The sequence below is a fragment of the Aplysia californica genome, unplaced genomic scaffold (assembly GCF_000002075.1).
Source record: "Aplysia californica isolate F4 #8 unplaced genomic scaffold, AplCal3.0 scaffold00702, whole genome shotgun sequence".
Taxonomy (NCBI): Eukaryota; Metazoa; Mollusca; class Gastropoda; order Aplysiida; family Aplysiidae; genus Aplysia; species Aplysia californica.
The window spans coordinates 357,951-381,369 of NW_004797972.1; the positions used below are offsets into that span (position 1 = coordinate 357,951).

The 23,419-nt window shown below is 40.0% G+C and overlaps 1 protein-coding gene across 1 annotated transcript; it reads right to left on the reverse strand.

Annotated features, from left to right (window-relative positions):
- Positions 1-576: 576 nt before the first annotated feature.
- LOC101854365 (WW domain-binding protein 11) lies at positions 577-22,874 on the reverse strand. Its single transcript, XM_005108595.3, has 14 exons — positions 22,639-22,874; positions 17,182-17,213; positions 16,580-16,673; positions 16,105-16,202; positions 15,452-15,539; positions 14,693-14,764; positions 13,419-13,545; positions 12,785-12,984; positions 10,251-10,343; positions 7,174-7,508; positions 6,356-6,620; positions 5,041-5,226; positions 3,200-3,502; positions 577-2,197 (listed from the first exon to the last, which is right to left on the reverse strand). The coding sequence occupies exons 1-14, from the start codon at positions 22,700-22,702 to the stop codon at positions 2,073-2,075; spliced, it is 2,082 nt and encodes a 693-aa protein (XP_005108652.1). The 5' UTR covers positions 22,703-22,874; the 3' UTR covers positions 577-2,072.
- Positions 22,875-23,419: the final 545 nt, after the last annotated feature.

The following is a 23,419-nucleotide window of genomic DNA, read 5'->3' on the forward strand; positions in this document are numbered from 1 at the left end:
TAGAGGGTTTTACGGCTCTCGCAACTGCATAAGGCCATATGAGCACCAAGGGGTGGGTGTCAACAGAGAAGTCCTTACAGGAAATCAGACTTACTCTGCTCGCCTCTCTAGCTTCAACAGCACAAGGTCTGCTTCGACTATCAAGGCACCCCGGAAATAGCAGGTCACAATAGAGTGACAAACATACAAAAGAAGTAGAGGAAAATGACAATAGTAAGGATCAGGAAAGAAAAAGCAGCAGTTCCCTGTTGTAGATTGAGTGTGACATGAATCAGCCCATTTACAATTCTACTATGCTTGAACGAGAAATGTCCCCCCCTTTGGAAAATTAAGTTAAGTTGAATGCAGAAGATTAAGTGTTACTAGATAGTAACATGTTTTTATAAAGAGCACAGACAAGGACAATAGATGATAGGAAAAAAAAGGAGCAAACAACACCACAACACCGGCCAACCACCCACCCACATTTAAAACTGAAACTTCTGCAAGGTAGACCAAGTTCATAAGAGTTTCAACAAAACACAACTACATTTGAAATAAAACATTCCAGGCAGGGACAACAAAGGAACAAATGACTCAAGTTATAATAACAAGTTTATTTTCTTCACCTCCTCAGTTGTGCTCTAGGAGTGAGAAATCAAAAGAACAAAGCAATACACAAACCTTCAATCAGCCGTGGAAGCTTCAGACACAGCAAATATCCCTGCACATAACACACATAATCTCACCATCCCCATCCACTACTGTTTTACGCTCAGTCAATTCTCACTCATCAACACCGCGCATTATCAGTCTCACATTACAAAAGAGAATCCTCATTAAGAACAACGGACATCCACACAAAGTACAGGACTTTACTTCTATCACGAAGGATTGTAACAATCTCAAGAACACATCCTCTCAGCAACATAACCATTTAAACAATTTATTAAAAGAAACATCCACCAATGTGGTAAAGGACACTCATTTTGCAATGGTTGTAAATTTAAATAGAGAACTGTCAATGATTTGTACAAGAAAAAGCACCCTTCCAAGAGAGGTTTATGACAAAATAATGACAGAAGCATGAGAAAAGAAATCTCCTTGTCAAATTCAAAGATTGTAATAAAACCTACCAAAGTCCACTGCAAGCAAAATCTGGAAATCTGCACTGCACATGAATAGCTATTTGTGGTTGTTATAAAAGACATGTTTTAACATAACATGCAATGTCTCGGAAATCCTCAGGAAAGAAAAATGAAAGTACCCAACCCATCTTTGTAGCTAATTGTTTTTACTTCAAGGATCAAGCCCATGCTATAAACACACATACCTGGGCTTGATCAAGCCCATATTGGGCACTACAACAAGCCTGCGTTATAACAAGCCTGTATTAGATCAAACTTTGAATCTCCTTCTTAAATTGGTCGTAGGCACCATCCTTGGTCTATGCGTACTGGACCAAGCCTGTACTCTATCAACCCCGTACTTAAACAAGCCTGTACTCTATCAACCCCATACTTAAACAAGCCTGTACTCTATCAACCCTATACTTGAACAAGCCTGTACTCTATCAACCCTATACTAGACCACGCCTGTACTCTATCAACCCCATACTTGAACAAGCCTGTACTCTATCAACACCATACTTGAACAAGCCTGTACTCTATCAACCCCATACTTGACCAAGCCTGTACTCTATCAACCCCATACTAGACCACGCCTGTACTCTATCAACCCTATACTAGACCACGCCTGTACTCTATCAACCCCATACTTGAACAAGCCTGTACTCTATCAACACCATACTTGAACAAGCCTGTACTCTATCAACCCCATACTTAAACAAGCCTGTACTCTATCAACCCTATACTTGAACAAGCCTGTACTCTATCAACCCTATACTAGACCACGCCTGTACTCTATCAACCCCATACTTGAACAAGCCTGTATAAGATCGCGCCCGTACTAGATCAAGCTTTTTATCTCCTTCATGAACTGGTCGTAAGCGTCCCCCTAGGTCTCTGTACCGGACCATGCCTATACTGTACCAACCCCAACCTTGAGTAAGCCTGTAATAAATCGTGCCATTACTAAATCAAGCCCTCCATCTCCTTCATGAACTGGTCGTAAGCGTCGTCCTTGGTCTTGGTCTGAGCTGCCGGTGCTGGCTGTGGTCTGGCCTGGGCGCCAATCACCCGAAGCTCCTCCTCCTTGCCTGAAGGGTGGAGAAAAGTTATTTTTAAAGTTTTAGTAGAGGTTTTACGGCGCTCGCAACTGCATAAGGGTCATATGAGCGCCAGAAGATAAGAGGTGTTACAAGAGAGTAACAGACATGAAAAAGAAGAAGGGGAGATAAGGACCATAGATGTTTGATAGGAAAGAAGGAGCAAACCACACCATAGCACCCGCAAACCACCCATTGAAGAGAATTTTGCGAACCTGTTTGAGTAAAGAGAAACACATCGACAAAATACCGATCACTTAGCACAGGGTGAAAGAAAGACACAAAGAAACAAAGGTAGGTTTTACGAGACAGGCCCTCCAGCCATCGGCCCACAACTGATGACTTCTTTAAGAACAGGCCTTGCACCACAGACGGTCAACAGGTACTAGACATTGACAGTTGGCGATAAAGACTTAATAGGCCTTCATGGATGAGTGAGGTTCAAGAAAAGAATAAAATTGGGAGGTTTCGCCTGAAAAATTGCTAGTCTTAGGTCTTTGTCTGAAAAAAATGTTTCTTCCATCAAAAAAGGCAACCCCCTCCCCTAATACCACTGAACTCAAGAAAAAATACACACAAGTCAATATATCCTTATGGCAACAAAAACAAAATCAACCCCCCCCCCCTCCCCTCGACTCCCCCACCCCAACAAAGAAAGGAAATGGTGATGACCAGCCCTATCATTTGTTATATTTACATCATCATCATCAGATCTGCGACAGACATCGGCGATCATGGTTCTCCATTCATTCCTTTGCTCGGATGCTTTCAAAAAAGCTACGTTTCCCTGATCTTTTCCTGTTACCCATTTGTTCAGGTTCCCTAAGTATGTTGTTCTGAACCTACCCCTGCCTCGCTTGCCCTCAATTTTTACATACAAGAATAAAATTGGAAACGATGTTGCATACACAACTCTATTACAAGAAAAACAAACAAAAAAAACAAAACAAAAAAAAACAAGAGAACCCTCCAGCGCCCACAGCAGCTGCGTACCTGTCTGCTTGATCCTGCCCTTCTGGTCGCGGATCTCCCTCTTAACCTTGAGCGCGGTGGGCATGAAGCGCGTTACGTCCCCCATCTTGCTCTTGATCTGCGGCTTGGCCTGGATGGTGACCCTGGACTGGCCGCCCTCGGCCCCGTCCTCTCCCCCGCGGGGCCGCATGATGCTGGGCGGGGCGCTCAGGATGTTGGGGTTCACCGGGCCAGGGGGAGGGATGCCGCCCTGGGGTGGGGGGATGGACGGGGGCAGGAGGCCAGGAGGCATGCCCAGAGGCCGCATCATGCGGGGGGGAGCACCTGGGGGGAGAGAAGGGAAGAAAATAACGCTCCACTTTTTTTAAAAGCTCGTAGACGGGGCAATGTAATGTATCAGCTTAACAAAGCTCGTAGTTCAAAGTTATGTTCCACTATTCCACAAAGCTCTAAAACAGAGTGACTTAATGTACCACTATTTGACAAGGCTTGAAGACTGAGCAATGTAATTTATCAGTTTAACAAAGCTCGTAGTTAAAAGTTGTGTTTCATTATTTCACAAAGCTCTAAAACAGAGTGTTTCATTATTTCACAAAGCTCTAAAACAGAGTGACTTAATGTACCACTATTTGACAAGGCTTGAAGACTGAGCAATGTAATGTATCAGTTTTACAGAGCTTGTGGACTAAAGTTGTGTTCCACTCTTTCCCAAAGCTCCAAATCCGAGCGAAATAATGTCCCACTGTTTCACAAAACTCACAGAAAAAGTAATGTAAAACTTTCACCGTCACAAAGCTGGTAGTAAAGAGTAAAATAATGGAAGCAATGTACCGTTACTTCACCAAGCTCATAGATCAGAAAGGTTACTTTTCCCCCACAGCCTTCATGCAGTATATCAAATATGTAAGGGACACATATAGTGAGGTAAGCCATTGTCCTAAAAAGTATAGGCAAAGTACAAATTTCTTCTCAATACAGGGCCAAAAATTTAAGAATTCAAATCAACTTGAAGGAGACAACTCTTGCTATCGAGAACTTTTTGTTAAAAATGAAATTTTAAAAATCAATGTTTTAAGACTCAAATACTTTATGGAAAAAGTGTTGTTGATACTTGAAAAAAAAAATAATTAAAACTCTGGGACAAAAAAAAGTGACAGAACCCAGATAGAATACACAACAAGAGTGTTCCCTTTAAAAGAAACAACAAAAAACCAAACCAACACCACTAGTCTTTCTATACCGATATTTAAGATATAAAACAGCATCATTATGTTTTTAACAACATACAAAGCAATTGAATAATGAACAATTAGCATGTTCTAGAACTATCTTGAAGTGCCAGAAACAACTGTCAACTTGGAGAATAAAAAAAAGTAAAACAGAACAAAATGTGTCGCGACGCGGTGGAATCAGCCTTCCTCAATTTCGGGGCATATGGAGTTATTGGTATCATCTTAATTTAAAGCTTGTCCATTTGCCTTGCTTTTGATGAAAACAATATCTATTTATCTTGGATAGAAGTCAAGATATTGGTGATTGAAGGAGGTGGGGTGGCCTGGTTTCAGAGGTAAAATTAGTGAGAAAATGGCCGCCAAAGTTGAGTTATTTCCTAAACTTGAGAGCCCATCTAAACTAAACATTTACATCTCTTATGCCTTAAATCAACATTTTTCCGCACAATCCACACAGAAATGTGTTCTTTAAAGGGCGTGAAAGGTGTTGAGCCAAAAAACAAAAATTCTTTTAAAATTCCCAAACCTGCGGAAAAATGCCAGTTTCTACACTTTGACTATTTTGACGGGAGCCTGATTTCACCACGCTGCCTCACAAATGAACTTGAGTAGTGAAATTGGGGTACTCACCCATTGGAGCAGGTATGCGCATGGGGGGAACACGGAGGTTGGGGGGCAGGCCCGGGGGAGGACCAGGGGGCATCCCGTGTGGTCGACCAGGTGGGGGGCCCGGGGGGAGGAGTCGGGGAGGACCCCCTGGGGGTCCGCGGAGGGGCGGCGGCATCATGAACATGGGCGGGGCTCCGGGGGGAGGACCTGTGGGGAGATGTTAGAGGGTTAGTTTGAATGTGGCAAAGACCATTCCATCAAAATCTGTTCTGTCTCCCACATCAACACATAAATGATTTTCCCATTAAAATCTGTTCTGTCTTTAACATCAACACATAAATGATTTTTCAATCAAAATCTGTTCCGTCTTTCCATCAATACATAAATCATTTTCCCAGTAACATTTTTTCTCTCCCGCACATCAACACATAAATGACTTTTCAATCAAAATCTGTTCTGTCTCTCACATCAACATATAAGTGACTTTCCAATCAAAATCTGTTCTGTCTCTCACATCAATACATAATTGATTTTACCAGTAAAATTTTTTCTCTCTCTCACATCAACATATAAATGCTTTTCAATCAAAATCTGTTGTTCCTCACATCAACACATAAATGATTTTCCCATCAAAATCCGTTCCGTCTCTCACATGAATACATAATTGATTTTACCAGTAAAATTTGTCATCTCTCTCACATCAATATATAAATTTTTTTCAATCAAAAACATGTTGGCCTATATGATTTTCTTATCAAAATCTGTTCACAATCTCTCACATCAACACATTGGCCTACATGATTTTCTTATCAAAATCTGTTCTGTCTCTTACATCAACACATAAATGATTTTCCCACCAACATTTTTTCTCTCACACATCAACACATAAATGTGGCGTCGGTGGCCTAGTGGTTAGGCTCTCGGACTAGCAACTGTAAGGTCGTGGGTTCGAATTCCGTCAGGGACCCGACGTTGTGTCCTTGGGAAAGGCACTTTGCACAAATTTTCCTCACTTCACCCAGGTGGAAATGGGTACCCAGCTATAGACAGTGAAAGATCTTGTCAGTTTGATAGTGTTTGAGCGCGTGAAATCCGCAGCTTGCACTGTATGCTTCCGCGGAAGCTGAAAATGTTTCTGAGTGTTCTCAGAGGGTCTGCTGGGGTAATAATAGTTGTAAAGCGCATAGAGCATGCTCTTGAGCATGGATATGCGCTATATAAATGCAATTATTATTATTATTTCATATCTACATTTTTTCTGTCTCTCACATTAACGCATAATAAATGAATTTCCCAATCAAGACCTGTTCACAACCTCTGACAAGTGGAACCTCACCTGGAGGAATGCCGTGGATCCCCGCCACATTGGGAGGCAGGCCGGGCGGGGGTCCCGGGGGGTTCATCTTGGGCGTGAGGTGCAGACTCTCCGCCTCCAGCTCCGCCTCCTCGGCCAATCGGGCAGCAGCGATGGCGGCAGCATCTTCCTCCGACAGTTTTTCGACCGGGTCCTCCAGTCCTGGCGGTCGGTCATCCAGCTGAGAAATTTCAGCGCGTCTCCTCGCAATTTCTTGATCTTTGAACCTGATCCTTTCTTCCTCTTCCTAGTAAAATAAAAAAAGGAACAAAGACAATGGCATAAATGTTAACAATACAAAATGTTTCAAAATTTTAAACCAGTTTCCCGTAGGTTAGATTGAAACCTTTCCTGTTACACCTTACTGAAATGTTTCGAAATTTAAAACCATTTCCCATAAGTTTGCTTGAAATCTTTCCTATAACACCTTACTGAATTCAATCTATCGATCCACGCCAGAAACCAATTTTGACCTTTTGACACCTTTCATGGTCTATGGAATGAAAAGGAGTCTCAAGATATGAAAAGTAATTGAATATTTTCCCAATCTTCCTCGTCAAATCTGGTCCCTTTTAAAGTTATATTGAAATTAATTTTAAGCATTTCATCTGAAAATTTTCCACAGCATGTACTCTATAATCCCACATTTCACTTTTTTGTCCAGTTATTCAAGAATCCTTTTAACTTGACCAAAACAGATTTATTTCTGAACTGTCGAAACAATGTCACAAACAAGTGGTGAACACAGCTACCAGTACTTCTAAACATATGAACATGCGCACACAAAATACTGAACATACCCTTCGGCTCATAAGTCTGTGCTTGTATCTGTCATCATCTTCATCTTCTGATGATGATGATGATGAAGAGGATGAAGATGACGATGACGATCCACCCTCTTTTTCAAAGTCAGGCGTGTCCTGCCCAGCCATCTTCAACATCATGGCCTGAAGAGCGGAAACCTTCTTTTTGCCTCCGTCACGTTTTTCCCTCTCCATTTCTCGCTTCTTTCGTTTCCTCTCCTTTCTTTCCCTCTTTTCCTGTTTTCTACGTCTTTCTTGAGCTTCTCTTTCTTCCTCCTCCGAGTCTCTGTCATCTTCATCATCATCAGCAAAGCGAATACGTCTGGATTTTTCTGGAATGCAAACATGAAACAATATCAACTTCATTCTTGGAAAAACACTACACTTGTACGTAAGTACAATTGAACAGCAAGGCCACAGTTCTGCACAAAAGGTAAGAGACTACTTTTTGGTGATAGGGTAGAGGAATATTTAGTGATAGGAGCAGAGTAATTTAGTGATAGGGAAGGAGACTGCTATTTACAGACAGAGGAATGGACTGTTACTTAGTGGAGGGAAAAGGATGGCTATTTCAAGATGGGGAAGGGGACTGCTGTTTATTGATAGGGTTGGAGGACTGCTATCTAACTTTTAAAAAGTCATTTCCAGAACATGGACTCAAAGCATTCAATTACAGTCAAGAACTTGCGATACTAGATAAAACAAAGTAAGCCGTAAATCACAGTTGAGGTCAATGCAAAGTACTGACAAAGAAAGACATGGTGCTAGCATGTCGTACGAGGCGACTAAATGGTAGGGCTGTACCCCGGTAGCAAACACGCTCGCGCTCGCAAGACCCTAGTTCAAGTCACAAGCCTCAAATCACTAGGTCAAATCATCAAATCAAATCACCAGCATGATACGTTGAGTCTAGCCTAAGCTTCAAGTACACACACCAAATTGCAATCCGCGAAGCCACTCGTGTCTGACCCCCTCTTCCGTCCCCTCCCTGCTAGCAATCCGCGAAACCCGTAACGTCAGAAAGAGAGGAGGGGGGGGGGGGGGGGGAGAGACCCCGCGCGCAGTGTCACTGCGCCACAAACTAGTCTGTTCGATTATTCGAAGGCATACGAGCAGCGGACGGCAGACAAGACTCAAATCACAGCAAAGCAAAGCACTTGGTCCCAAGACCTGCTTTGCGTCTCGTATTGCTTTGTGCTAAGGGCTTGCTCTCCTGTCAATAAATCTGCTTTGGGTCCAACTACCGCCCTGGCAAAACAACACCGCTCGTCAGTACAACACCGCTCGTCGGGCAAACACAGCTCGTGGGGCAAACACCGCTCGTCTGCACCGAGACGCAAGATCTACCGGTAATACACCCCGCTCGCGGCGTGAACTCTGAACTCTGGACGTGGAGGAAGCGAGAGGCAGCGCTGGTTTTGGTGCAAGGCGAAGAGGGCTGTAATAGTCTAGTGCAGACCGTTCGCGACCTCGGTGCTTTAACGGTGAAAATGTGACATCTTCGTAGGCTCACATTTTGTTATGAGCTGTTTTCACTGGTATTAAAAATGGAGATACGACAAGAAAGCACTGGGGTCGCGGTATGCTAAACTATTTAGGACGCAGAATAAAGGTGGGACTTACAAACAATTTTTAACTGACCAAATAAATCAGTATTATTAGCATCCCGTGGCTTGTAATTTAATCACTCGCCTAAACTGCACTTCCACTCCCACCCCGACACTTAGAACAAGTTGAAGTTGAAGAGAAAGCATTGGAGAGGGGATGACAATCGTGATTTGGTTTCTGAACAATGTAAAATACTTTTGATTTGACTTGTTCCCTATCAGAAGATCATTGTTAAGGTAAATTATATCACATTGTTAATTACATTGTAGGCCTATAACTTTTTTAAAAACATCTTGCTGCACTGTAACTGATATTATGTATGTATTGTGCATGTTCTACAATACAAATATTAATTATGATGTCGAATTACGCCCAGAAAATCAATAAAGCAAAACATAATCCTTCCCCCCAATAATTTTTTTTTTTAATCAACAAAAAACTGAACCAAAAAACCCCCCCAAAAAACAAGACAAATAAAACCCTGTCAAACCAGGAGGCGTAAGGGGAGGGGTGGGTTCTACGGAAAGCGCAGGGTGGCGAACACCTCTCACTTTCCCAGCCATACCACCCCCTCCCCTCCCCAAACAGAGCCATCCCTGGAAGTGTCAGGGTTTTTTAGGGCTTGTCAGCGTGCGGCACGCGGGCAGAAGTATCGCGCGCTCAGTAAACAAAAGTTTGTGACGTCACGACACAAATCAGTAAGCCCGTCCGCCGTCCACGAGTAGCAACTCCGGTAGGGGGCAAGACTCAAGCCCGCTCGCAAGCCTCTGGCACGAGCCGTCCGTTTGCTCGCAAGCCTTCGATTAATCGAGCAGACTCCAGCCCTACTAAATGGCGAACCAGGTAGTGACTCCTGAAACAGAGTCATCCTGCCTCCAGGTCGGGGGTTGAGTCATGAGGCTAACAACCTCTCTCGTAAAAAGAACCTGTTACAGAAACACATACAAGCAAAAACCATTATCTCTGCTTGGCTGATCGTGGATCTTCTCCAAATGGAGAGTTTATGATGCAAGGCAGTGAAAGCCAAAAGGACAGTCACTGCAGTGGAACCCACAAGGAGCACGAGGCAGGGGTAGGCCATGGGAAACATGGAGGAGATGCGTGGAAAGGGACATGAGAGAAATGAAGCTCACTTGGAACGAGCTTGGAAGGATGGCTCAGGACAGAGATAAATGGAAGGAGCTTGTATGTGGCCTATACCCTGCCAGGGGTGAAAGGCATTGATTGATGATGATGTCAGAGATGCCACTAACAACCTCAAGACAAAAGTCTTTTCTTCATAACACTACAAAAGAGCCAAAGACTGCCTGTCGCAGATTTCTCAACAATAGACCACAGGAAGGGACCACTGTTGCCACATTCTTATCAAGGTCACAATCAAGTCAGTAGCACTTCCAAGCACAGATTATTGCACCTGATTCTTTGATAAAGCCTCATACAACAACATGATGAATTATGACAAGCACCTGGTACATCTTCCATGGGATCTGGGATGGCTGCTAGAATGTCATCCGGATGCTCCACATCCACGTCAACTTGCCCAAGATTATCCACAATACCTGGAACAACGATTTTGACAAGAATTAGAACAATGATTTGTGTGTGAATTGGGAACAGTCATTTTAATTTTTATGTGAATTTTCAACTGTTATTTTGATGTGAATTAGGAACAATGATTTTGGTGTGAATTAAGGAAAATGATTTGGACTTAAATCAAGAACAACCATCTTGATGTCAATTAGGAACAGGGTTGTCAATGTGAATTCGAAACAACGATTTGGATGTGAAATTAGGAACAACAATGATGAGAATACAAAAACCCCCAAACATTCCCCAAATTCTGCAGCTGACCTAGTAAGCCCAGATAACAGGAGGTAACATTCATTTAATTTTAAAAGAGGCTCATCAATATGAAGACAGTCATCTTCACAGAATGATGGCACGGACATATTGATGCCATAGTTACAAGTTTCAGGATGTTCTGTTTAAATTTACTGGGAGCTATTATTAAGTACCTAAAGAGTAAGTCTGTATAAAAAGTTGACCAAAAAAAAAAAATTTTTTTAAATCGGTACCAGACGGGGTTCTCTTATCATTCACAGAGGCAGAGGATGAGAACCAACTGACGTGAAAAATGACACCCCAAAAAATAAACCCAAGTTTTCCTTGGACACACCAGCCCGTTGAATGTACAGATTTTCTGACATATGTAATCCTCATATAAAAATAGAATCCTACTGATTCTCTGACAAACTTTCACACGCACAGGCTTGTCAAAGAATAAGCTCAAACATCAAACCAGTTCAGTCACAAGAAAAGGCTGCTCAACAAATCTTCATCTATCCCCTCTGACAAATTCACAATTAAGATTACATTTTTAAAAACTGTTTAAAAAATACATCTATGCAGACTGCACAAAGAGTAACCCTATGCTTCTCATTATCACAGCATGTGCAAAGATATAATCAAGACATGATCAAATAGTGAGCACAGAATTGTAATCATGATAGATACACAAAGACCATCAAAAGGACTTCATAGGAAAAGTTATCTTTTGTGTTTATTGAAAATGGATATAAAAAGCTACCTCGTTTTATTGAATATAATATAAAAAGCCTTCTCTTTTTTAAAAATTGAATATGAAAGTGAAAAGCTATCATTTTCACTGGATATGAAAGTGAAAAGCAATTTTTTTAAAATGCACATTCAAAGTTTTGATGAGTACAAAACATGCTATGACCACGAAACAAACAACCCAGTGCTTCCACCAGCTGAAGCTGAAAAGTAAGGAAAATTCTGCCGGGGTGTGGGGGCCGCAGAGGCCCCCAGCAGGGCCCAGGGACAGCGTCCCGGCTGGGGGTTCAGGGGGCGAAGCCCCCGAAGAAATTGAAATTTAGTGCTTTTAGAGGGTTGAAAATGGCATTTGGGAGCCTGTTTGAAGAGATTGCCTAGACTAGAGCCCATAACATTTATTTTTTCACCAACATTTTGTCTTGTTTGATTTCTTCACCAACATATCTTTCCATTGCTGGCAATGTTTAAAAGCAGGTTCCCCTTTCATTGCAACTATAACTATAATTCAGTTAGTTAATTTGACGTCCACCATTGATAGCAGGCAAACCTGGGAATAATGAATAGATCATGTACCTTCACAATACAGTTGCGCAGCGTATACCCAAATTTTTTCCTCAATTTTCACGTCTGAATGTCGCCCGTCACAACCTCAGAACACCACTTCGAATTATTTTTTATTTTACCTACGGCTGGATCGGGCCGATCGCCCGACTCGATCGCCTGAAACTGAAAACAAACACGTTTGTTTTTGAGGCGACCGAGTCGGGCTATCGGCGCGAACGGCCGATCCCATCCGTAGTCTCGTAGTGGGCACCCGCGTACCAGCATATTATTATTATAATTTCTTTCATCGCGGCCCTTATTGCGTTCACGTGCCGTAGAATCTTCGCATTGATAATTTCTCTAGATCTAGATCTAGACAAATTTGCTAAAAAAGTTTCTTTCTGACAGTAATTTTTTTGTCTAAGATCACAAGTCATTTTACTTGATCAACACGCAGAATTTCCAACCGCGGCAACAATCCGAAGATAGACAGAAGGAATGAGTGAATGACAGAAAGGAAGAAATTGGCACAAAAGGTTCGCCAGATTTTGATCCATCTGCAGGTAAAAAATGTACTGCCGACCAACTCGCAATGAATTCAAGGGACATAGCGGTATAATGGCCGATTGCAGGAAAAGCGCAATCTGGCAGGTTTCAATAACTTTAACTTGTTGCCGAGAGAATTACCGTAAATATCCGTAACTGCAAGACGACAGGAAGGCGAGTACGGAATTTCGGCAGTCCTGCGCTGTCGCAGTTTTTTTTTTTACAGAGGGAGTTGATGATGAAGGAGGAACAAGTACGGAACTGGCAGAAAGTACCGATTTCCGTAAAAATACGGAAGAGTGGAAGCACTGCAACCACAAAAGAAAACAATCCCCACCTTTTTCAGGATCATACTCTCCGTCGTCCTCATCACTGTCGACTTTCTTCATCACCTCATCTTCATCTCCTCCCTCCTCTTCTTCCTCCTCCTCCTCACTGTCACTGAGCACAGGGGGTGGTCCCGGGGGAGGGCCAGGTGGCCGTCTCTTCTGGCTGTGTAGCTGGATGGGGACCTGTGGGCCAGCCATCATGGGCGGTCTGGGGAGACACATTGGGGGGGGGGGATTATTCATCTATAACTTGAAGGTAAAAAAAAATACCACTTATAATAAACCATCACTTAATATTTTCACTATGAAGGGCTTCAGAGGCACTGCACTGCAGCGTAGCGGAGCATTAATGTCAAATCGAAATGCACTGAAAGAAGAAACAAGAGGCAAGTTTTTCTGAGAGAAAAAAATAGAATATCCCTTTTCAAATTTCTTTCTCTGTACCATATGACTTATAGCAAGTATAAGAGACTATACTTTTGCAGCAAATTTTACTATTTAGATATGTCTTTATCTGTTTCAGTGGGTAAGTTCAAAGATAAGACAAGCACACTCACTAGATTCAATCATATCAAATTCACAGACTTAGAAAAGTAACAAAAAATAAAAGTTTCAACTTTCTAATTCTAAACAAGGTCTTACCCATATGCTGACGTCTTTTTTAGAATGGACTGTGGCTGCATGTGCATGAGAGGCATGGGAACTCCCGGCATGCCTGGGAGAGCCATGGGCATAGGCATGTCTGTGGGGAGGGGGATGGCGCCGGGAACTGGGGAGCCACAGACACGGCCAGTTAGAAAGACACAAAAATGACACAAAATCCTTCCATAATCTCTGTATTAAACCTTTCAGGACGCCTTTCAGATAACAAAAAGACATAACTTTGTTGAACAAATACTGATACATGATTTGACAGACACATTTTTTTTTCCTAAAGTACTTTATTCCCCACCACGATATCTGAATTTAAGGCATGGATTACTATTACCGAATGGCATCATGCAGAAGAGTTAATGCTCAGATGCTACTGGATCGCTAACAACAACAACAAGGCATGGATCATCAATAAACAAAATTTTAAAAAGAGGAATACAAGTTTCTAGATGAAATGTCTTAGAAGAACTCTAAGAACATCCTGGAGACAGAAAATAAAGATTGAAGAGGTACTAATGAAAGACACAATTATATTTTTTAAAAGTTAAGTTCTCTCTGTCCTCTCCCCATGTCATATGCACACTAACAAATGTGGGTATAAAATCCCCCCCCCCCCTCCCCTAACAAATCTGGGCTTCTGGGCTATGTTTTAGTTCATTCTTCCATAGTCTTGTTTGCCTTTCAGTTTAGTTTAAGTAAGAGTTTTATGGCACTTGCAACACAAAGAGGACATATAAGTGCCAAAGATTAGAGGTGTTACTAGAGAGTACATACAGAGAAAAGAAGAACGAGAGATAAGGACAATACATAGATGTTTGATAGGAAAGAAGGAATAAACCATAACACTACACTTGTCAAATACCGACCTGTAGAGTCAATATAATGGAGGTTACATCTCACTAAGAACAGATCAAGATAAAAGAAAAACAGACAAGAAATAGTAAGAGCTGGCCACACAAACGCACCCGCTCATCACTATTGGCACCTCTTCTGATTACACTCTCTCGATGAATGATATCATCATTATCAGGTGCCAGATCTGAGACAGACATCAGCGATCATGGTTCGCCATTCATTCCTTTCCTTAGACACTCTCAAAAAAGCTATACATGTACTATCCGGATATTTCCCTATCATCCATCTGTTTAGGCTCTCTAAAGAAAGTTGCTCTAGGTCTACCCGTGCCTCATTTGCCTTCAAAAAAAAAAAGGCGGCCACACTGTAAAGAACACTGTATGTTAGGACACATAAACCATACATACTTGATGGATCAACTGGTGCATCTGGCAATGGAATTTGGTCAAGCTGCACTTTCTCAGCATTTCGCACTTGATCTGAAAAGGTAGACAGAATGCAAAAGAAATAGGACGAAGCCCTGTAATCAAAACATCATGCTTAAAAAGAAACATTGGGCTTGAGTTGCTCCACATTTTAAAATATAAACTTATGGTGCAACTGCATGACAGATAAATAAGGCATACACATCAGGCCTGGCACAGGCAATCTTCAAAACATACGGGATGTTGTGTAGAGATTGTACACTAAATACCAAGTTCAAAAAGAAGATAAGAAAAACGAAAAGTGTTTGTAATCTGAGTGTTGTTTTTTGATACGGTTTTACCAAGTCCAGTGGAAGGTAAGTTTTAATCAATTTCATGTAAATTGTGTTTTTTAATTTTTGTTCATAAAACATGGAAAAGGTGCTTTCAATTGTTTTCTTGTCTACGAATGAAAGTGGTATAAATATTGCACCTAATGGGAAGCACTCTGAGATCAAGCATTAATTTTTTTAAAATTAAAATTAACACTAAAACTGTTCTCAACCTTTCTCTTTGAGGATCTATTGAACGACGAAAATCTACACTCAGTTAAAAGTTACAATTTAAAAAAGACATGCATCAAAATCAGTGCACTTTCAAATCAATCTCAATCCAGAAGTCAATTTGAATAATAAGAAATCATAAAAAGGTGCATACAAGGATTACGATGAAACCCACACAGAACAGAAGTGGGATACATACCAAAATACAACTGGAGCTGTGACCTTGTTTTCTCATATTCAATGTTTGCCTTCTTCAGTTCGATGGCGTATTCAGGTCGTTCTTTTTCCTGTATAACAAAAATAAAACAGTAAAACTAAAAAAATGAACAGCTACAAATTTTGAAATAAAGTCTTATATATAAAAAAAAGAAGCAGATCTTGATCTCTTCCCTCATGACACAAGATGCCTTTTAGAATTAATCACGTAGTTAATACATCTGCGTCTGGGATTTTTTGCTAAATCACCCATCAGTGACGCTCTGTAAATTCTGACCCTTCAGAAATAGCTGCAACACGGTCGAGTGAACCAAAAACAATACTTTGATGTATCCTGTCAAATTTCTTATGACACTCGTTAAATCATTGACCAGCTACTCCAATACAGTATGGAGCAGGTATGAAAATGTGTGTTGTCAAAAGTACGGTCTAGACAGTGCTTTTTATGACAGTGCTCTGTCAAGTTTCTAATGACACTTGTTAAATCATTGACCAGCTACTCCAATGCAGTATGGAGCAGGTATGAAAATGTGTGTTGTCAAAAGTATGGTCTAGACAGTGTGTTCTATGACAGTGCTATAATAAAGACTATTACTGTTGAACAGGGCAACTTATTAATAGTTGGTGTACACTTACGTAGAGTTTGAAGACTCTGTCAAATGTTTCCCTCAGTTTTTTCCGCTTTTCTTTCAAGACTTTCTCATTCAAGGACGGAGGCTGCATGGGGTTGTACTCTGAAAAAATTATTGGTTATGAAGAGCCATCACTTTACGGAGTACACAAACGGGAAACATTATCCAAAAAATAAATAGTTAAAAAAAGAGGGTTTACTGAATGCCACAAATCGTAGAACAAGTAATTGTAATCCTTGTGAGCTGCTCCTATAGACTGAAAAGATTTTATTACAGGGTACATAATACAATGCTGACAACTTATTCAGTGAAATACACACCAACAGGCCAGACATTAGAAACAAAGGTAACCACTCCCCCATTATCCTGTCTCAATAGTTTACTGAATCTAATTAATATTAATATAACCAAAAAAAAAACCCCAAAAAACCGAATCAAATGAGGAAACATATTTTTTTTTAGACATGAAAGTAACATACCCATTCTGTCAATCACTTCCATTTCTTCGAGAAGCTTTAATGGGTCTTTGCCTTTCAGGACAGCTGTTCTCACCATGATCCTCTGTTTTTTGTTCTGCAACCAAACACCAAAACAACAATTAAAATTTTCCAAATTCCACAAATCATCGTCACAGTTTTTAAATGAACTGTTTGTTCCCCTATTTCAAACAACATCATCAAAATTCAACATAATCTTAGACACCAAACATTTTACATTGACATCCGAATTTTACATTTCACAATTTACTAACTTTCCTGTGAAAACAATCTGTCTGATTATTTTTTAAACTTGAAAACAAGAAAAAAAATGTGAATAAGAGAAACACCTAGTACATACCATCTTGAAAACTTTCAACTATTTCAATGCTTTGGAGCCATTCTTTTTTTTTTTTTTTAGAGTGGCAGTGATGACAGAATCTCTATAGTCATCATTATATTTCATAACCTACGAACCCTTGTGACTGACCTGAAGTTCACATACTTTTAACAGGAGTTTCTTTTTATATTTTTAGAAATTCTAGTTGAAATATGTAGGCTTAAAACTACTGACATGGTAGCCAAACTATGAAAACAAGGCTTACCTTTTTCAGTTCCCTTTTTCGTGCTTCCTTTCCTGTGAAAAAAAAAAAAGTACAGCATTAAGAAAAAAGGGCACAATAATGAAACCACTTTGGAAATCTAATCGTCCTTTCTGTTACAGAACTGTTTTGAAACCATAGATCTGTTTCACTTTATATTGAATTATAATACTTATAGAGCCATTGCCAAAACGTGGGGAAAAACACACACATCTCACATTAGTGTGCATAAAATGTGATGCATTAGTATTTATTCCTCCAAAACTTATACACAAGTCAGATATAGGATGTAGAACCTGCATTAGCAGTTTCAGACCACATGTCAGCTTTATAATCTTGAGTTTGTAAATTTTGTGCCAAAAATGTTCGTTTTTTAGTGATTCCTGGAGTGTCATTTTGAGCACACCAATGCAAACTTCCAAGAATGTCCAAAATTTAGTATTTTTGGGTGGGGGGGTTTTACGTGTGCTTTGATCCTATGTTATTTGTCATTGAGAAAGGTTAACTTGCTCAAGAAATCGGTTTATTTGTTTGCAAATAGACGAACAATTCGGATTACTTGTGCGTCTGTCGTGTCGTCACGGACTAGGTGTTTCAGAAAACACCATTATTTTTCAGTAGAATCACCGTATCTGGTTAAATCTTTGCCTATCGTCGTTTATTCAATACTTCAAAAGCCGCGATGCGCGAAAGGAACGTCGGGTTCCTAGATCTACGATTTCAGTCGGCTGTTTAACATTCGCCGTTATTGTCGTCAATTTGCGACGTGCCGGAAGTCCGAATTTCGCCCACTTTTGTTTTGAACGGGTCATCAACAGTGCCCGGATATAATTGTTTTCTTGAGTGACTTCCCCTTACCCGCTTCCCCAGAACAACGGAAGCAACGGGGGAAACAGAAAAACGAAAGTAGTCATTGCCTCCAGCGTCCGGTACGCACAAGAATTTTGCGTTGAATGTGACGTACTGAGCTGTTTTGCGTGTTTTTAGGCTACTCTGTTGAATATTTTAGTGAAATTGCGGTGTTTACACTGGATTCCTGGAACAAGAGTGTGATGTGTGAACAGACTTCGAGAAATGGATCATTTCTGTGGTTACGGATTTAGCTTTTGTGCTCAGTGATGACGTTTGGGGTGTCGTCATGCAGCCGTACAAGACTGACTGACGTACTAGAAATTACATTGTCCTAAGAGCAAACATTTTTTAAGTAATGCGTGCTCTCTTTACTCAAACAAATAAACAAACATGTCCTTGTTTATCTGTCTAAATCAAAAATACACATTTGTTCTTTGTTGGTATGATATACCCTTTTCCAATACATTGTGTCATCATTGTTATGTACAAGTAATATTTGTCATCATTGCTAATATCAATAAGTTTTCAACATATATTTCATATGCAAGATTCATTTAGAAGCAAAATACGCCTTTATTGATCTGTGTATCTCTTAGTGCAAATTTGTTCTTTGTAGGCATGATTTTACCTTTTCCCAGTATGTTTTGTCATCACTGTTATGTACGAGTACTGTTTGTCATAATTAGCAACATAATTGTGATCGTCCACTGTCTTTGATATGACCTGATATCTGTTTCAAAGCAAAAGAAACCTCTCCTGGGTTTTTTTTAATTCTTAAAAGTGCGCTTTTCTCTGTGGAGGCAAGACTTTTACCTTTTCCTGTACATTGTGTCATCATTGTTATGTACAAGTCATGTTTGTCATCACTGTTATGTACAGGTCAGCTCAATTGATTTTGTGCTTTTGCCTCATATTAGTTTAAAAATTGTTTTACACATGTGTTTTTCTGGTACTGAGGCTTTGATAACTGTATTTGTACAGCCTTTCACTATTGTGATGTGTTGTCAATGATAATGTCCAATGTGTATTCTTTCTTGTACATAACAATGATGACATGTTCTGTGCACTGTGTTTACTAAACAAATGGAATTTAAAGTCCATAATTTGCCTTGCTGCTTATCTGTTTTTGTCATCACAGTTCATCATCATCATCATCCAGTGCCAGATCTGCAACAGACATCGGCGATCATGATTTTCCATTCATTCCTTTGTTCGGATGCTCTCAGAAAAGCTACGTTTTCCTGATTTTTCCCTGTTACCCTTTGTTTAGGTTCCATAAGTATGTTGTTCTGGGCCTACCCCTGCCTCGCTTGCCCTCAATTTTGCCAGTGAGAGCTAGATGTTCAAGACCCTTATGTCTATTCAGGTGTCCCAAAAACTGCATTTGTCGTTTCCTGATTGTCCTGAGCGCCCCACGTGGGCTTCATCAAGCACTACCTCATTTGATTTCTTTTCCTTCCACGATACTCTTAGCAGTCTCCTAAGAAACCACATTTCTGTTGCCTCTATTTTATTTTCACTGTCTTTAGTGATTGTCCAGCATTCACAGCCATATAGAAGGGTTGAACAAACATAGCATTTCAGGACTTTCATTTTGGTGTTCATTGATATGTTTCTATTTTTCAGGATTGGGCTCATTTTATTGAAACTAGCCTTAGCCATTGCAGTTCTCCTTTTTATTTCTGCGGAGGATTTGGCATCAGATGTTATCATATATCCTAGATATTTAAACTGTTGGACTTGTTTGATCTTTTCACCTTTGCTAATGAGATTACAACTAGGATTTGCTGCTTTTTTGGATATTACCATGCATTCTGTTTTCTTTACATTCAACAATAATCCTTTATGTTCACTTTCTTTTACAACAGTACCTAGAAGCATTTGAAGGTCCTTTTCGGAGCCTGCTATCAAAACCGTGTCATCTGCATACCTGATGTTATTAATATTTTCTCCATTAACTTTGAGGCCTGGACATTCTTGTATGTTTCTAAGGATTGTTTCACTGTACATGTTAAAGAGGTCTGGTGACATAACACATCCTTGCCTCACTCCTCGCCTAATCTGCTTATATTCACTGTATTCTCCATTAATTCGTACAGCAGCGTTTTGGTCCCAGTACAAATTTCTGATAATTCTTAGATCTTTTCCATCTATGTCTAGCTTTTCCAGTATTTTAAATAGCTCATCATGTCTAACTTTATCGAACGCCTTTGAATAATCTATGAAACATAAATACAGATCTTTCTGTGCTTCAATACATCTTTCCATTAACATTTGTAAAGTGAATATAGCATTTCTGATGCCCTTGTCAGGAACAAAGCCGAATTGCGTTTTAGATATCTCTGGTCTTACACTTTTTCTCAATCTTCCCATTATTACTCGCAACAATATTTTTGTAAAATGACTCATAAGGCTAATTGTTCTATGCATAATATCACACTCAGTGGCACCTGGTGTTTTAGGTAAAGCTATAAAAACTGATTTCATCATATCTTCTGGGATCTCACCGCTGTCATAAATAGCATTTAGGAGCTTTGTTGTTATTTCAGTGCCTAGTTCTTCGAGCGCGACAATCACTTCAACTGGAATATTATCTGGCCCTGTGGCTTTTCTTTGTTTCATTTTCCTAATGGCAGCTTGTACTTCTGCTTTCAGTATTGGAGGTCCATTTATTTAATTCTTTATTACCGGTTTTTCTCCTCTAATATCTTTGAAAAGTTCTTCTATGTATTCTGACCATCTGTTTAAGACATCCCCGTTGTCCATTAAAATATCCCCTCCCTTTGATCTTATGCATCCTGTATTTGAGCATCCTTTTATCCCACTTATTTCTTTGATTTTTGAATGCATGTATTTGCTGTCTTTGTTTTGGTTCTTCTCTATTTGTTGACACTGATCGTTTATCCATGTTTCTTTTGCTTCATTGCATTTTTTCTTTATTTTCCTGTTTAAGATGTTGTACTTTTCTACATTTGATTTTGCCTTCTTCTCTCTTCCATTAGGTTTAATATGTCCTGGGTCATCCATTTTTATTTGCTTTTTTAGCTTTCGGGGGGACATTTTCTTCCATAGCTTCTATTATTGAGTCTTTCATTTTCCTCCATAGTTCATCCGATTTAGTAATGTTTTCCAAAACTTGAAATTTATTTCTTACATCTATGGAGAAACGTTCTTTCATTTCTTGATTTGTCTTTAAAAGACCAATGTCAAATTTATGTTCATACTTTGACTTTTTGAGTTTCTTTAGTCGTATCCGGATTTTACACACGACTGGTACATGATCACTATCACAGTCTGCTCCTGGCATTGATTTAGATGATTTTATTGTGTTTCTAAAACGTTTCTGAAAAAGTATGAAGTCTATTTGATTTCTACTTCTATCGCCAGGACTCTTCCAAGTGTATCTTCTTCTTGGGTGATTTTCATACCAGGTTTTTGACATCATAAAGTTATTTTCTCTACACCATTCTACCAGTCGTTCCCCGCGTTCATTCTCTCTACCCAGCCCCCATGGCCCAACTATATATCTTCTATACGTGTACTTCCTACTTTGGCATTAAAGTCTCCCATGACTATCTTTAGATCTTGTGATTTTAACTGTTTTATTGCCATATCAAGGTCTTCATAAAAAGTCTCAATTTCCTCGTTGTCATGCTCTGATGTTGATGCGTATATTTGGATGACACCTATGTCAAAAGGTTTTCCCTCTAATTTAGCCATGATGACTCTATCTGACACTCCCCAAAAACCTTTGATGCTCTTTGCTGTTGCTTCGTCCAATAAAATTCCGACTCCTCTTTCATGGGTTTTTCCTCCTGAATATATAATTGTTTTGGATCCTCTTTTAATCAAGCCTGCCCCCTCCCATCTAACTTCTGAAAGGCCTAACATATTTAGCTTCATCCTATCCATTTCCTGTTCTATATTATCTAATTTGCCATCACTGTTACAAGAAATACAGTGAGTAGTCGTCAAACCAATAGACCCATATCTCCAAAACCATACATCTCCTTGCTCTGATACTCTAGGAATATGAGCACTAAATGTCAATCTGTGACTGACAGAAAAGAGTGTCAAATTGGTAAGAAAAATTTTTTTGCACCACTGAGTCTCAAGTCAAGAGAGTCTCACGTTTTGGCAATTGCTCCCAAAAAAGGCCGGCAGACCAACAACAAACAAAAGTGGGGATGTTTTGAGTGGGCTACATACAAATCCTAACCCGGTAGAAGTGCATTTTAGGTTTGTAAATTATTAGACTCAATGTACAACAAAAACAGCCCCCTGCGGAACTCCTCCCGAAAGTTGTGTCTAGGCCTAGCCTAGTGCCTAGTGTAGTGGATGCCTGCAGTGCATTGGCCCTCCTGGGAGTGTGAGTGATCGTTTAAAAAAATGTTTTTCATGTAGGAAATGAACCAAAGATAATTTATCTTAGATGTACAATTGTTGCAAAAGCATTTAAATTCAAAATCAACCATCTCATGTCTCAAACTCATCAACGCTGCGGCAATAAAGTTGCCTGAGTTGCTCTTCTTTTCTATTTTCTATCTCCGTAGCCGTAAACTGCAGAGCAGGTTGAACTGCGATATGTAGAGAATCTAGAATACTTACGAAACTGATCTGTGGGGTTCATATATTTCCCACTCTTGGTGGTGTTTATGGATCTTCGACCCATCTTGGATTCTTCTTCCGTATATTCACCAACAAACTAAGGGTAAAGTAGGAGCGTTTGTTGACTTCACAATACAAACTAAGCTATCCTCGCAAGCATCAATATTCGGCGGCCATGATTTCACCATTACAGGCCAGATTTTAGCGAGTTTCTTATTAACGTTTTATGTGATGAACTACACACAGGATCACAGATTCCTTCGTTTATAATTTCATTTATACAGATACAATGATTACTATAATCATATAGCGATACTTTGATTGACTTATTGACTGTTCCATATAAACACGTGCTTTATTCAATCAGAGTAATATTTCTCTAGGCCCAAAGCTATATTGACCAACTAGGCAAGTAATTTTCGTGTCCGATGAAATAAAAATGCCTACCATGGTGGCCTGAGTGGAAAAGCAACGGAACAAATAGAAAGAAGAATTCTATTTTGAATAAAAGAGTTTTGGTTTAGAATCTTTCATTGACTTGAAAATGTGATACAATACAGTACAGTACAATACAGTACAGTACAATACAATACGCCTACAATACAATAGACCTGATAATCAGTACAGTTTAGATTAACTAGCCTTGCACTGAAGGTAATGTAATTTATAGGCCTATAATAGGCCAGTAGTATATCATAACACGCCACATGCACACACGCACACACACACACACACACACACACACACACACACATACATACATACATACAGACACACACTC